This window comes from Trichosurus vulpecula, chromosome 6 (genome assembly GCF_011100635.1).
Source record: "Trichosurus vulpecula isolate mTriVul1 chromosome 6, mTriVul1.pri, whole genome shotgun sequence".
Taxonomy (NCBI): domain Eukaryota; kingdom Metazoa; phylum Chordata; class Mammalia; order Diprotodontia; family Phalangeridae; genus Trichosurus; species Trichosurus vulpecula.
Genome location: NC_050578.1, coordinates 168,776,100 through 168,790,075, shown reverse-complemented (window position 1 = coordinate 168,790,075; position 13,976 = coordinate 168,776,100). Strand labels below are relative to the sequence as shown.

The window sequence follows — 13,976 nt, the reverse complement described above, 5'->3', positions numbered from 1 at the left end:
AATTGCTCTTATTACCTTTTCTAGTTTACTTTTTAGTATTATAAACATTTGTTTTAAAAAATCATAAACTAGTCATGTAATGAGTGTCATTGTAAAATTCAATATTTGTGGAAAGTGGAACATCCATGGATTCTTCTGATTTAAGAGAAGAATCCAAGGAGTTAGAATTATTCTTCTATTTGTTCAGTATTGTATTTACTTTTAGAATGCCTTAAAATACATGAGACCAAAGAGAAAATAAGAGCTTTTGTTAGAAATAGTGCAGATAGCTTCAGGTTTTTTGTTGTTTTAAAGCTAAAGTGCAATTAATATAGTTTCACAATTAACTGGATTTCTTTTCACCATTAAGGTCGTCTTGAATTAAAGGAAGATAATATTGAGTGCCTGTTATCTACAGCTTGCCTTCTTCAACTCTCTCAGGTTGTAGAAGCATGTTGCAGGTTCTTAATGAAACAACTTCATCCATCCAACTGCCTTGGAATTCGTTCTTTTGCTGATGCACAGGGTTGTACAGATTTGCACAAAGTGGCTCACAATTACACAATGGTATGTTTTTGTTGGAATATATGAAATTATGTGGCTATGAATTATTTGTTAGTCTAAAACAAATGAAATGTTAATAATTATAGTTCAGAACAAGTAACAGTAATTTCCTTTTCTCTAAGTTCCGTCATCAGGAGTAACAATGCCTGTGAATACCTCTAGGTGTTAGTAATAGAGTTAAAGCAGTGGGCAAGAAAGAAATAGGAAAGAAGCAAGAAAAAGATTAGAAGAGAGAAAAATAGCAGACGAAGAAATAAACTTAAAGAGAAACTAGGAAAAAGAAAGAAATGCATCTGATAAGGAAAAGTAGTTACTAAGAAAAAAGCTCTTGTGTTATAGACTATCCCCTTATCTAATTATCTTTACTCAGACTGGGGTTGGTTTGGAATGCTGAAGTCCTATATAAGGAAAGGCAACAAGCTTCCTTATCTGCCACTTGTTTTGCCAGGAAGAAAAACCTTAGGGGTATGAGGCTGGGACACAGCCCTAGTCACAGTGCTGGTTTCAGGGTGAAGTAGGGAGACCTTGCTGTCAAGGTATGTGCTTCCACATTCAGTCCTTGATTAAAGACTTGGAAATTAGGTGTAGCTACTAACCAAACTGCAACATGGGAAGGGAGCAGACAGAAAGTACAGTAAGCAGGCTTTATTTGGGGAAGATACACAGTTCAGGGGTGATGAGGGAAGTTGGACACACACAGACTGGTCCTTGATGGACTTAGACACCTGTTGTAGGGAATGTGAGTGAGATGGGTGTTTAGAGGATCAAGCAGGCCCAGGCATTGGTGGCAGGGCCAGTGAAGCTTGAAGCTAGAGTGTGGGTCAAGGTTCTGGTGCTGACACATGCTAGGGGAATGCAGATGGAAATTTAAGGTAGATGATATTCAAACTCTCTGATGTACCATTACTGCTCATCTTATTCTGGCAGGTTAACCAAGATTTTTTCAGTTTCCTAATTTAGCAGATCGGGAAGTCTACTATATTTCTTACACTAATATATCTTACTATTCCAGGCTATCTCTTCTACCTTTTTCTATTATTTCACAACTGGGCCACATAGTTTAAAGTGTTATTTTCCATTATGACCTATTAGTGTATTGTAAAGTAATAGTCCTGAGGCATAGACTGACAATGTCTTTTCCCTGCTTAACTTCTCTGTTGCCTATAAAATATAAACTTCTGTTTGACACATTAGAGCATTTCACGACCTGACTCCAGTCTGCCTTTCCATCACTGCCTTTCACATACTTTTTGGTCTTCCCATATAGACCTTCATACTGTTTCTCACATACAGCATTCAATTTCCTATCTCCAGGGATGTGCCAGGAAATATTTAACAATCGGTTCTCTGGGGGAAAAAACGTACCCACAACACATTTTTAAGTTAAATCTGTATTATTAACATTTTTCTCCATCACTTGAGCCTAGATAATCAGCAAAACAATAAATCAAACCCTGATATATAGCATTTGCCAATTTCTGAAGTATAAATGCTTGTACTGAAAACTTAACAATTGCTTGTGAACCAGTACTAGCTAGCTACAGGGCACCCCTGCCTCTATCTTTACCTTTGGATAAGCTGATCCCGCATACTAAATTGTACTCTTCTTTACTTCTGCCTTTTAAATTCCTAGTTTCCTTAAAGTTCAGCCAAACCACTACTCAGCCACTCAACCCCATGTTGCCATGAGACCTTTCCTGATCCTTCTAGCCATTAATATTTCCTCACAAAAATTACCTGGTATTTATTTCTCATCTACTTATATGTTTCTGTGTTATATCTTTACAGAAAATCAGGTTCTTGAGGACAAAGATGGTTCCATTTTTTGTGCTTAGATCTCTAGCACTTAGCACAGTGCCTGGCTTATAATAGTTGCTTAATATTGATTAAGAAAACAGAACAACATTACAGGACCATCAGTAGAGTCAACAATTTTCTGATCTCTTGATCAGAAGGCAGTGCTTCCCTTAATATTTTTCAATCTATAGCATGCCTGTGAGTTTTAGAATATGTTGCCATGGCTATTGATGGAAAGGTAGAAGAGAAGTAGATTGTGTATTAACAACACATATAACTATAGTAATGAGTATCCATGGGATAGAAGAAGGTCATATTCAGTAATTCAGATATTGAATACTTGAGAGTTATGCTCCAAGTGGAATGGAAAATGAGATATATATATGTATACATATGTATATATACATATTCATATTTTTGTTGGAAAAATAAGAGTACAACTCTTCAGGTGATCAGTGTAGGGGAGAAATGAAACCCTTAAGAAAAGTTCACTCTCTTCTCCCAATAGTAGTGTTTTCACAGTCATTGGAAAGGTTTCTTTTTTTCCTACTTACAATTTTTTATTAATATTTTATTTTTCCTAATTACATGTAAAAACAATTTTTAGCATTTGTTTGCTAGTAAGTGTCAAGTGTCTAAGGCTGGATTTGAACTCAAGTCCTCCCAACTCCAGGGCCAGTGTTCTATCTACTGTGCCACCTACCTCCCCCTTAAAATTTATTTTTTAAAATTTTGAGTTCCAAATTCTCTGCTTCCTTCCCTCACTTCACCCTTTCCTGAGAAGGCAAGCAATTAGATTGGTCATGCAAAACATATTTACATATTAGCTATATTGAAAAAGAAAACAGAGACGAAAAAAATCCAAAAAAAGTTTTAAAAAGTATACTTTCATCTGCATTCAGATTCCCATCAGTTCTTTCTCTGTAGGTGGATAGCAATTTACATCACAAGTCTTGAATTGTCTTGGATCACGGTATTGCTGAGAATAGCTAAGTCATTCACTAGCTATCAACTAGTACAATGTGTACAGTTTTCTTCTGGTTCTGCTTATTTCACTTTGCGTCAGTTCATATAAGTCTTTCCAGGTTTTTCTGAAACCACCTGCTCATTATTTCTTACAGCACAATAGTATTCTATCACAATCATATACCACAACTTGTTCAGCCACTCTTCAATTGAAAGACATCCTTGTAATTTCCAATTTTTTACCACTACAAAAAGAGTTGCATAATATTTTTATACATGTAGGTCCTTTTCCCTTTTTTTTGATCTTTTTGGAATACAGACCTGGTGGTAGTATTGCTGGATCAAAGGGTATGCACAGTTTTATAGCCCTTTGGGCATAGTTCCAAATAGTTTTCCAGAATGAGTGAATCAGTTCACAGCTCCACCAACAGCACATGTCCCAATTTTTCCACAGCCCCTCCAACATTTGGCATTTCCCTTTCTGCCATATTAGTCAATCTGATAAGTGTGAGGTGGTACCTCTGAGTTATTTTGATTTGCCTTTCTCTAATCATTATTGATTTAGACCATTTTTTTCATGACTATATATATACACACACACACATATATATCTTTGATTTCTTCTTCTGAAACTGCCTCTTCATATCATTTGACCATTTGTCAATTGGGGAATGACTCATATTCTTATAGATTTGACTGCTTTCTCTATATATCTGAGAAATGGGGCCTTTATCAGAAAAAATTGCTTTAAAAAGTTTCCCCCAATTTTCTGCTTTCCTTCTAATCTTGGCTGCATTGGATTTATTTGTGCAAAACCTTTTAAATTTAATGTAATCAATTTATTCATTTTATATCCCATAATGTTCTCTATCTCTTGTGTTATCATAAATTCTTCCCTTATCCACAGTTCTAACAGGTAACATGCTCCCCTAATTTGTTTATGCTCTTTCCCTTTATGTCTAAGTACCAATTTTGACCTTATCTTGGTACACGGTGTGAGATGTTGGTCTACATAATTGTTCAGTTGTTTCAGTCATATCTGACTCTTTGTGACCCCATTTGGGGTTTTCTTGACAGAGATACGAAATGGTTTGCATTTCCTTCTCCAGCTCATTTTACAGATGAGGAAACTAAGGCAAACAGGGTTAAGTGATTTATCCAATGTTACACAGCTAGTAAGCGTCTGAGGTCGGATTTGAACTCAGGTCTTCCTGACTCCAGGCCTGGCACTCTATGTACTGCACCACCTAGCTGCCATGTGTGTGCATATGTATGTATGTATGTATGTTGGTGGTGGTGGTGGTTGTTTAGTTTTTCAGTTTTGTCCGTGACCCCATTTGGGGTTTTTCTGGCAAAGATACTGAAGTGGTTTGCCATTTCCTTCCACAGATCATTTTACAGATGAGGCAAACAGTGTTAAGTGACTTGCCCAGGGTCACACAGCTAGTAAGTGTCTGAGGCTAGATTTGAACTCAGGAAGATAAGTCTTGCTGACCCCGGGCCCAGCACTATCCACTATACCACCATGTAGTTTCTACCAAACTTCTTTCCAGTTTTCCAAGCAATTTTTGTCAAATAGTGAGTTCTTGTATTTGTATGAAAAGTGTTTTGTAATTGTGTTCATATGGTTCCTGGGTTTGTCTTGGCAGGTAGACTCCAAAATATTTTATAGTGTCTACAGTAACTTTAAATGGAATTTCTCTATCTCTTGCTGCTAGGTTTTGTTGGCAATATATGGAAATGCTGATGATTTATGTGTATTTTATAAGCTGCAACTTATCTGAAATTGTTAATTATTTCAACTAGCTTTTTATTTTATGCTCTAGGATTCTCTTAGAATACCATGCTATCATCTGCAAAGAATGAAAGTTTTGTTTCCTTATTTCCTATTCTTTTTTTTAGCTCTAGTTTTTTTTTTTAAAAATCATAAATTTTTTATTTATTTTAAACTTAGAAAATAAGAAAAAAAGAAAGAACATTGCCATGTACATAGCAGAACATGAGAGAGGATTCAATATAAAACAATAAATTTCCATTTCAAGAAAAACTACATAATAAATATTACTCATTGTTTTCAAAACTACCTAGCTTTTCTTTGCTTCCTTGTAGGTTTTTTTTTCACTCTTGCTGTGCACTTTTTTACTTTATTTTTTCCTCTCCCCTCCCACCTGAAAGATGTCTACAATTAAACGTGGATATATATATGCATATATGTGTACATATATACATACATATGTACATATCTATAAACATACCCATATATGTAAGATTGTACTGTGTTTATTTCCACTCGTCATCTCTTTCTCTAAAAGTGGATATCATCCTCCTTCATAAGTCCAATTCTTTCCATATTTTTCTAAATCAACCAACTCATGATTTCCTACATCACAACAATATTACAGCACAATCACATCCTACCTGAGAGATTGTTTATGAAAGTTTTTTCCCTTTCTGCATTCCCTCTATTCCTGGCTACATTGATTTTATTTGTACAAGAAAATCTTAATTTAAAATAATCAAAATTATCAATTTTATACTTCAATGATGCTTTTACCTTATAATATAGTTTAAAGTTATAGGTTATAGGTTAAGCTGAGTCTGCTTTCTTTACATCTTTTTTCCCTGGTTTCCTTGAAATTCCTGACCTTTTGTCATTCCAAATGAGCTTTATTATTATTTTTTCTAACTCAGTAAGATAATTTTTAGTAATTTAATTGGGATGGCATTGAATATATAGGTTAGTTAGGTAAACCCCTGAATAATAAATATTACTCCAGTTATCTAGATCTGAGCTTATTTGTGTAGAAAGTGTTTTATGTTTATGTTCATATAGTTCCTGTGTTTGTCTTGGCAGGTGTGCTCTCAGGTATTTTATACTAATGATTTTAAATGGTCTAAAACAATATTAAATAATATTATTGACATATAGTGTAGTTTCCCTATTTCTTTCTTTTGATAAAATCTATTTTAGCTTTAACTTTGAGATCGTGATTGCTATCTCTGATTATTTTACATAATAAATTCTACTCCTGGCATTTATTTTATATTTGTATGTATCACTCATTTTTATTATCTTTGGGTGTATCTTATTTTTATAGTGTTTCCTGAATGAAACATATGAATTCACGTTTTTAATCTGCTATATTTTCCATTTTATGGGTAAATTCATTCCATTCACATCCATTTTTCCCCCAATGGTCCAACTTTTTGTTTGTTTGTTTTTTAATTTATTTATTTAATTTATTTAATATATTTAGTTTTCAGCATTGATTTTCACAAGAGTTTGAATTGCGAATTTTCTCCCCATTTCTGCCCTCCCCCCCACTCCAAGATGGCGTATATTCTGGTTGCCATGTTCCCCAGTCAGTCCTCCCTTCTGTCACCCCACTCCCCTCCCATCCCCTTTTCCCTTCCTTTCTTGTAGGGCAAGATAAATTTCTACACCCCATTGCTTGTGTATCTTATTTCCTAGTTGCAAGCAAAAGCTTTTTTTGTTGTTGTTTTTGAACATCTGTTTTTAAAATTTTGAGTTCCAAATTTTCTCCCCTCTTCCCTCCCCAACCACCCTCCCTAAAAAGGCAAGCAATTCAACGTAGGCCACGTGCATATCATTATGTAAAACCCTTCCACAATACTCATGATGTGAAAGACTAACTATGTTTTGCTCCTTCCTAACCTATCCCCCTTCATTGAATTTTCTCTCTTGACCCTGTCCCTTTTCAAAAGTGTTTGTTTTTGATTACCTCCTCCCTATTTGCCCTCCTTTCTGTCATCCCCCCTTCCTCCTTCTTTCCTGTGGGGTAAGATACCCAATTGAGTGTGTATGGTATTCCCTCGCAAGATTCACTCATTCCCCTTCACCTGCCCCCTCTTCCCTTCCTACAGAACTGCTTTTTCTTGCCACTTTTATGCGAGATAATTTACCCCATTCTATCTCTCCCTTTCTCCCTCTCTCAATATATTCCTCTCTCATCCCTTAATTTGATTTTATTTTTTTAGATATCATCCCTTCATATTCAACTCACCCTGTGCCCTCTGTCTATGTGTGTGTGTATACACACGCACACACACACATATATGCATATTCCCTTCAGCTACCCTAATACTGAGGTCTCATGAATCATACACATCATCTTTCCATGTAGGAATGTAAACAAAACAATTCAACTTTAGTAAGTCCCTTGTGATTTCTTTTTCTTGTTTACCTTTTCATGCTTCTCTTGATTCTTGTGTTTGAAAGGCAAATTTTCTGTTCAGTTCTGGTCTTTTCACTGAGAAAGTTTGAAAGTCATCTATTTTATTGAAAGTCCATATTTTGCCTTGGAGCATGATACTCAGTTTTGCTGGGTAGGTGATTCTTGGTTTTAGTCCTAGCTCCATTGACCTTTGGGATGTCGTATTACAAGCCCTTCAATCCCTTAATGTAGAAGCTGCTAGATCTTGTGTTATTCTGATTGTTTTTCCACAATACTCAAATTGTTTCTTTCTGGCTGCTTGCAGTATTTTCTCCTTGATCTGGGAGCTCTGGAATTTGGCAACAATATTCCTGGGAGATATCTTTTTGGGATGTTTTCAAGGAGGCAATCTGTGGATTCTTTCAATTTCTATTTTATCCTCTGGCTCTAGAATATCAGGGCAGTTGTCCTTGATAATTTCTTGAAAGATGATGTCTAGGCTCTTTTTTTGATCATGGCTTTCAAGTAGTCCAATAATCCATTCACATTCTAAGCTTTAGTTACTTGTTGTGTATTTTCCTCCTTCCTATTTTTCTTCACTATCCTTCTCACCCTATTTGCCCTACCCCTCCTCTTGCCCTCTAAGAATCTGTCCCTAATCCTCTCCCCCAACCCTACCCCCTGGCCTGGCCCTCTTCTTTCTGAATTTAGAAGACTTTTACACCCTTTCCCTTCTCTCTCTCTCTCTCTCTCTCTTTCTCTCTCTCTCTCTCTCTCTCTTTCTCTCTCTGCACATGTATGCATATACACACACACATACACATATATATATATGTATGTATATATACTTATATGTTCCTACACAGTTTTTTTAGAATCACCTCATCATGCACAATTCAGCCCAAGCCTTTCTTTCAAACTACTCAAATAATGATGACAGTCATAAAAGTATTGATAATATTTTCAGACATAAGAACTAGACAACTTGACCTTATATTTCTCCTGGATCTTATATGTCCCTTAGGTTTGACTGTTTGTCACAAATACCTGAAAGTCTTTCAGTTTATTAAATGTCCATTTTTTTTCATTCAGGACTATGCTTAACTTTACTAGGTAAGTTACCCTTGGCTATAACCCCAGGTCTTTTGCTCTATGAAATATATATAGTATTACAAGACTTACAGTCCTTCAATGTAATAGCTGCTAGGTCTTGTGTAATCTTTATTGTAGCTCCCTCAGTTCCTATTCTAATTCCTTTAATTTTTTTTCTTCTCTAATTACTATAGCTAGTACTTCTAGTACAATATTGAATAATAGTAGTTATAAATGGTCGTCCTAACTTCACTGCTGATCTTATTGGTTTGGCTTCTAGCTTATCCCCATTACAGATAATGCTTGCTGATGGTTTTAGATAGATACTGCTTATCATTTTAAGGAAAGTTCCATCTATTCTTATGCTTTCCAGTGTTTTTATTAGGAATGAATGTTGTATTTTGTCAAAAGCTTTTTCTGTATCTATTGAGATAATCATATGATTTTTGTTGGTTTTGCTATTGATATAGTAAGTTATACTTATAGTTTTTTCAATATTGAACCAGCCCTGCATTCCTTGATATAAGTACCACTTGGTCATAGTATATGAGCATTGTGATATATTGCTGTAATTTCATTGCTAGTATTTTATTTAAAATGTTTGCATCAATTTTCATTATGGAAGTTGGTCTGTAGTTTTCTTTCTCTATTTTTGCTCTTTCTGGTTTAGGTATCACCACCATATTTGTGTCATAAAAGAAATTTGGTATGACACTTTCTTCCTCTCTTTTCCCACATAGTTTATTATAGTATTGTAATTACTTGTTCTTTTAATTTTTGGTAGAATTCACTTGTGAATCCTTCTGATCCTAGGAATTCTTTCTTAGGGAGCTCACTGATGGCTTATTCAATTTCTTTTTCTAAGATTTATTTAAGTATTTTATTTTCTCTTCTGGGCAATTTATGTTTTTGTAAATATTCATCCATTTCACTTAGATTGTCAGATTTTGGGGGCATATGATTGGGCAACTTAACTCCTAATAATTTCTTCTTCATTGGTGGTAAATTCACTTTTTGTTTTTGATACTACTAATTTGTTTTTCCTCATTCGTTTTTTTAATCAACTCAACCAATGGTTTATTTTATTGTTGTTTTTCATAAAACAAACTCCTAGTTGTATTTATTAGTTCAATGGTTTTCTTACTTTTAATTTTGTTAATCTCTTTTTTGATTTTCAGGATTTCCAACATGGTGTTTAATTGGGGATTTTTAATTTGTTCTTTTTCTAGCTTTTTTAGTTGCATGCCCAATTCATTGATCTGGTTTTTCTGTATTTTATTGATGGTAAGCATTTAGAGATATAAATCATCCCCCCAAGTACTACTTTTTCTGCATCCCATAAATTTTGGGATTAATGAAATTATTGATTGTTTCTATGATTTGTTTTTTTTTTTACCCACTCATTCTTTAGGATTAGATTGTTTAGTTTCCTGTTAATTTTTAATCTGTGTTTCCACACTCCTTTATTGAATGTAATTTTTTTGCATTATGATCTGAAAATGATTTGTTTACTATTTCTGCTTTTCTGAATTTGGTTGTAAAGTTTTTATGCACTAATACATGGTCAATTTTTGTATAGGTGCCATATACATGTGAGAAAAAGGTATGTTCCTTTTGTTGTTGTTGTTCAGTTGTTTTAATTGTCTCCAACTTTTCATTGACTCCATTAGGTTACATTTGTGTGACCCTGGGCACTTAACTTATGTTTGTGTGACCCTGGGCACTTAACTTATGTTTGCCTCAGTTTCTTCATCTGTAAAATGGGAATAAGAATAGTACCTATGTCCCAGGGCTCTATCCACTGAGCCACCTAGCTGCCCTATATTCCTTTCTATTCTTATTCGGTTTTCTTCAAAGGTCTGTCATATCTAACTTTTTAAAAATTCTACTCATCTTCTTAACTTCTTTCTTGTTTACTTTTTAGTTAGATTTATGTAGTTCTGAGAGGGGAAAGTTGAGGTCCCTCACTAGCATGATTTTTCTTCCTGTTTATCCTTCTATCTCTCCTTTTATCCTGTCCCTCATCAGAAGTTTGTTTTTCCTCTGACCCTTGTCTCCCCCAACCTTCCTTCCCTTCTATCACTGTCCCCTTTCTTTGTCCTCCCCTCTCCACTTCTTTGTAAAGCAAGATAGATTTCTATATGCAACTGAGTGTGTATGTTATTCCCTCTTTAAGCCAATTCTGATGAGAGTGAAATTGAAGCATTACCCACCATCCCTCTTCCTATCTTCGCCTTCACTATAAAAGCTGTTCCTTTTGCACGTCTTTTGTATGTAGTAATTTATTCCATTCTACCTTTCCCTTCACCCACTTTCCCAGTGAATTCCTTTTTCTCCCCCCTTAATTTCATTTTTTTGAAATCATCTCATCATAGTCAACCTACACTCTATGTATACTTCTAATTGTCCTAATAATGATAGTTCTTAGGAGTTACGGGTACCGTCTTCCCATGTAGGAAGGTATTGAATCCCTTATAATTTCTTTTTCATGTTTACCTTTTTGTGCTTCTCTTGAATCTTGTATTTGAGAGACAAATTTTCTATTTGCCTCTGGTCTTTTCAGCAAGATGCTTGAAAGTCCTCTATTTCACTAAATATTCATTTTTCCCCTGAAGAATTATACTCAGTTTTGCTGGGTAGTTGATTCTCAGTTGTAATTCTAGCTCATTTGTCCTCTGGCCCTCTGGAATATCACATTCCACGCTCTCTGATCCTTTAATGTAGAAACTCCTAAATCTTTTTGTGCTCCTGACTGTGGCTTCATGGTATTTAAATTGTTTCTTTCTGGCTGCTTGCGATATTTTCTCCTTAACCTGGGAACTCTGAAATTTGACTATAATATTCCTGGGAGTTTTGATTTTGGCTATTCTTTCAGGAGGTGATTGGTGGGTTCTTTCAATTTCTGTTTTACTCTCTGAGAGTTCCAGGATATCAGGGTAGTTTTCTTTGATAATTTCTTGAAAGATGATGTCTAGGCTCTTGTTTTGATCATGGCTTTCAGGTAAACAATTCTTACATTATTTCTCCTGGATGTGCTTTCCAGGACAGTTGTTTTTCTAATAAGGTATTTCACATTTTCTTCTATTTTTGTATTATTTTAAATTTGTTTTATTATTTCTTGATGTCTCATGGAGTCATCAGCTTCCACTTCCCAATTCTAATTTTTGAGTTATAATTTCTTCAGTGAGTTTTTGTACCTTCTTTTCCATTTGCCGAATTCTCTTTTTTAAGGTGTAATTTTCTTCAGTATTTTTGTGCCCCCTTTACCAAGCTTTTCATGATTTTCTTGCATGACTCTCATTTATTTTCTCAGTTTTCACTCTACTTTTCTTATTTGGTTTTTAATATTTTTTGAGCTCTTCTAGAAATTCTTTTTATGCCTTTGACCAATTCACAGTTTTCTTTGATGTTTTGCATGTAGCTGTTTGGGGTTTGTGTCTTGGTCTTCTCTTTCACCATAGTAACTTTCAGTGGTCAGCTTCTTCTTTTGTTGTTTGCTCATTTTTTCCAGCCCATTTTTTGATGTATAACTTTATGTTAAAGTTGAGTCGTTCCCCTACGGTAGAGGGGCCATTGTCCCAAGCTTGAAGCCTTTCTTTTCTTTTCACTGCTAGCTCTGGGGGTCTGTAGGTTTTTGGCTCTTCCACTATGGTATGCTCTAAGGAGAGGTTCAGTCTCTGCTCTCCTGGCCTATGCTTTTATCAGTAAGTGACCATAAGTACTCTTTTCTGCCCTGGAACTATAACCTGGAATAGGGCCTCTGTACCCCTACCTCTGCAAGCAATAGTGAACTAGTACTCCATTTAGGTCTGGAAGTGCAACCCAGAACTGTGTATGGGCAATGCAACAGAGTCCTGCACCCAGTCCCAGCAGAGGGTCCCTTGTAATCTTCTGACCAGTTGTTCAACACCCTTACTGAGTGTGGGTGGAGATCTCCCAAAGCTCTCCTGCTGGCAGCCCAGCATGCCTGATCTGCATTGGGCTCCAAGTCCCACCACCACGCTGCTGAGACAGACCTTTCCTACCAACCTCCTAAGTTGTGGGCTAGAAAAGTGTTTCACTCCAATCTTCTGTGGGTTCTGCCACTCCAGAATTCACTTTGAGGTGAATTTTTACTTTACTCCACCATCTTCAGAAATGTTTTTTTAAAAGCCATACACCATGTAGAAGAAAGGCAGTTTTCCACTGAAAACAAGATGTATACAGTTTCAAGTTCAGTAGCTCCCTATGTGGATGTGGTTTGCTACTAGTGATCTCTTCATATTTCTAAACTCTTTCTCCCATGTTTAACAGAGAGATTTCCTGATACTAAGCCAAGCTGACCATGAAATATAGTATAGTCATGAGTCTCAGAGCCTTGGTTTAGAAACTAGAAATTGTGTCATTATAGTGACGTTTTAAAAATTAGCACAATATTAGCTTAACATGTTTTAAGAAAATTGTTTTGGTGGATTTCTTTTACTACCACCACTCCTCCTTCTGCCTTTTTCGCTTTTTAAGATTTTAATCTTTAGATCCCTGTAGATGGTTAAATTGTTGTCTTTTCCCTTTATAATCAGTTTGATTGGGTAACAAACCAAACATCTATTTCTTTTTCTGTTCATGGGATTATATTTGTGTGCATTTAGGTCACTGATTATTTATTTTAGAGAGAATTAGTGCTTTGGCATGAATGAAATTTAAATTAGTTAGATTTTTAAAAGCTATTTTAACTACTTAATTGTGGTAGATGGTTTTTCCCAAGGCTATCTTTTGGTATTATTTAGTTCCAACAGAGACATGAAATTGAATTCTAGTAATAATGAGTAATTCAGAGGCAGATCCTTTGGTTTTAAATGTTACTATGGAAACTACATAAAAATGTATAGCCAAATCAAATCTTCAATTAAAGTACCTCCTCAAGTAATTTCGTTTGCTTAAAAACTACTTACAATTTTTTTAAAAAAAATACACTATCAAGCATTTTGCAGCATTCTAGCTATGTTCTATAGAGGAGAATTAAAACAAATAGGAATAAAGCATAGATGGCTTTTCCTGTCAATTCAGGTATGAAAGCAATACTCAAGATGTGGGTGGTTCATGCAGTAATGGCTATTGAGATGATAATGCATTCTTTTGTCATGTGAACTGGGAGCCTGGAGATCTCCTGATTCTTTTTCTGCCTTTGCTATTAACTGGCTTTCAGAAAAGCCATTTACCTACTCCTCAAATGAAAGGATTATACTGTATATTCTTAAAAGTTTGTTCTGGCTCTAAAATTTTAAGGATACATTGCCTCCACCAGAGTCTTACTCCAGTATCTCATCATGGCACAGGAATGCACCTGAGCTCTGAAAGGCTATGCTACCAAGCTGGGAAAGTTTCAAGTACTTGGTTAGGGATATACAGTGTCTGCTGTCTGAA

General features: G+C 35.3%; 1 protein-coding gene across 2 annotated transcripts in view; it reads left to right on the top strand.

Annotated features, from left to right (window-relative positions):
- The window catches only part of KLHL5 (kelch like family member 5), a 127,087-nt gene that overhangs the window by 59,159 nt on the left and 53,952 nt on the right, over nt 1–13,976 (top strand). For both annotated transcript variants that reach the window (XM_036765512.1, XM_036765513.1), the window contains exon 4: nt 350–546. In XM_036765512.1, the coding sequence (XP_036621407.1) occupies nt 350–546 (197 nt within the window). The remainder of the gene's footprint in view (nt 1–349; nt 547–13,976) is intronic.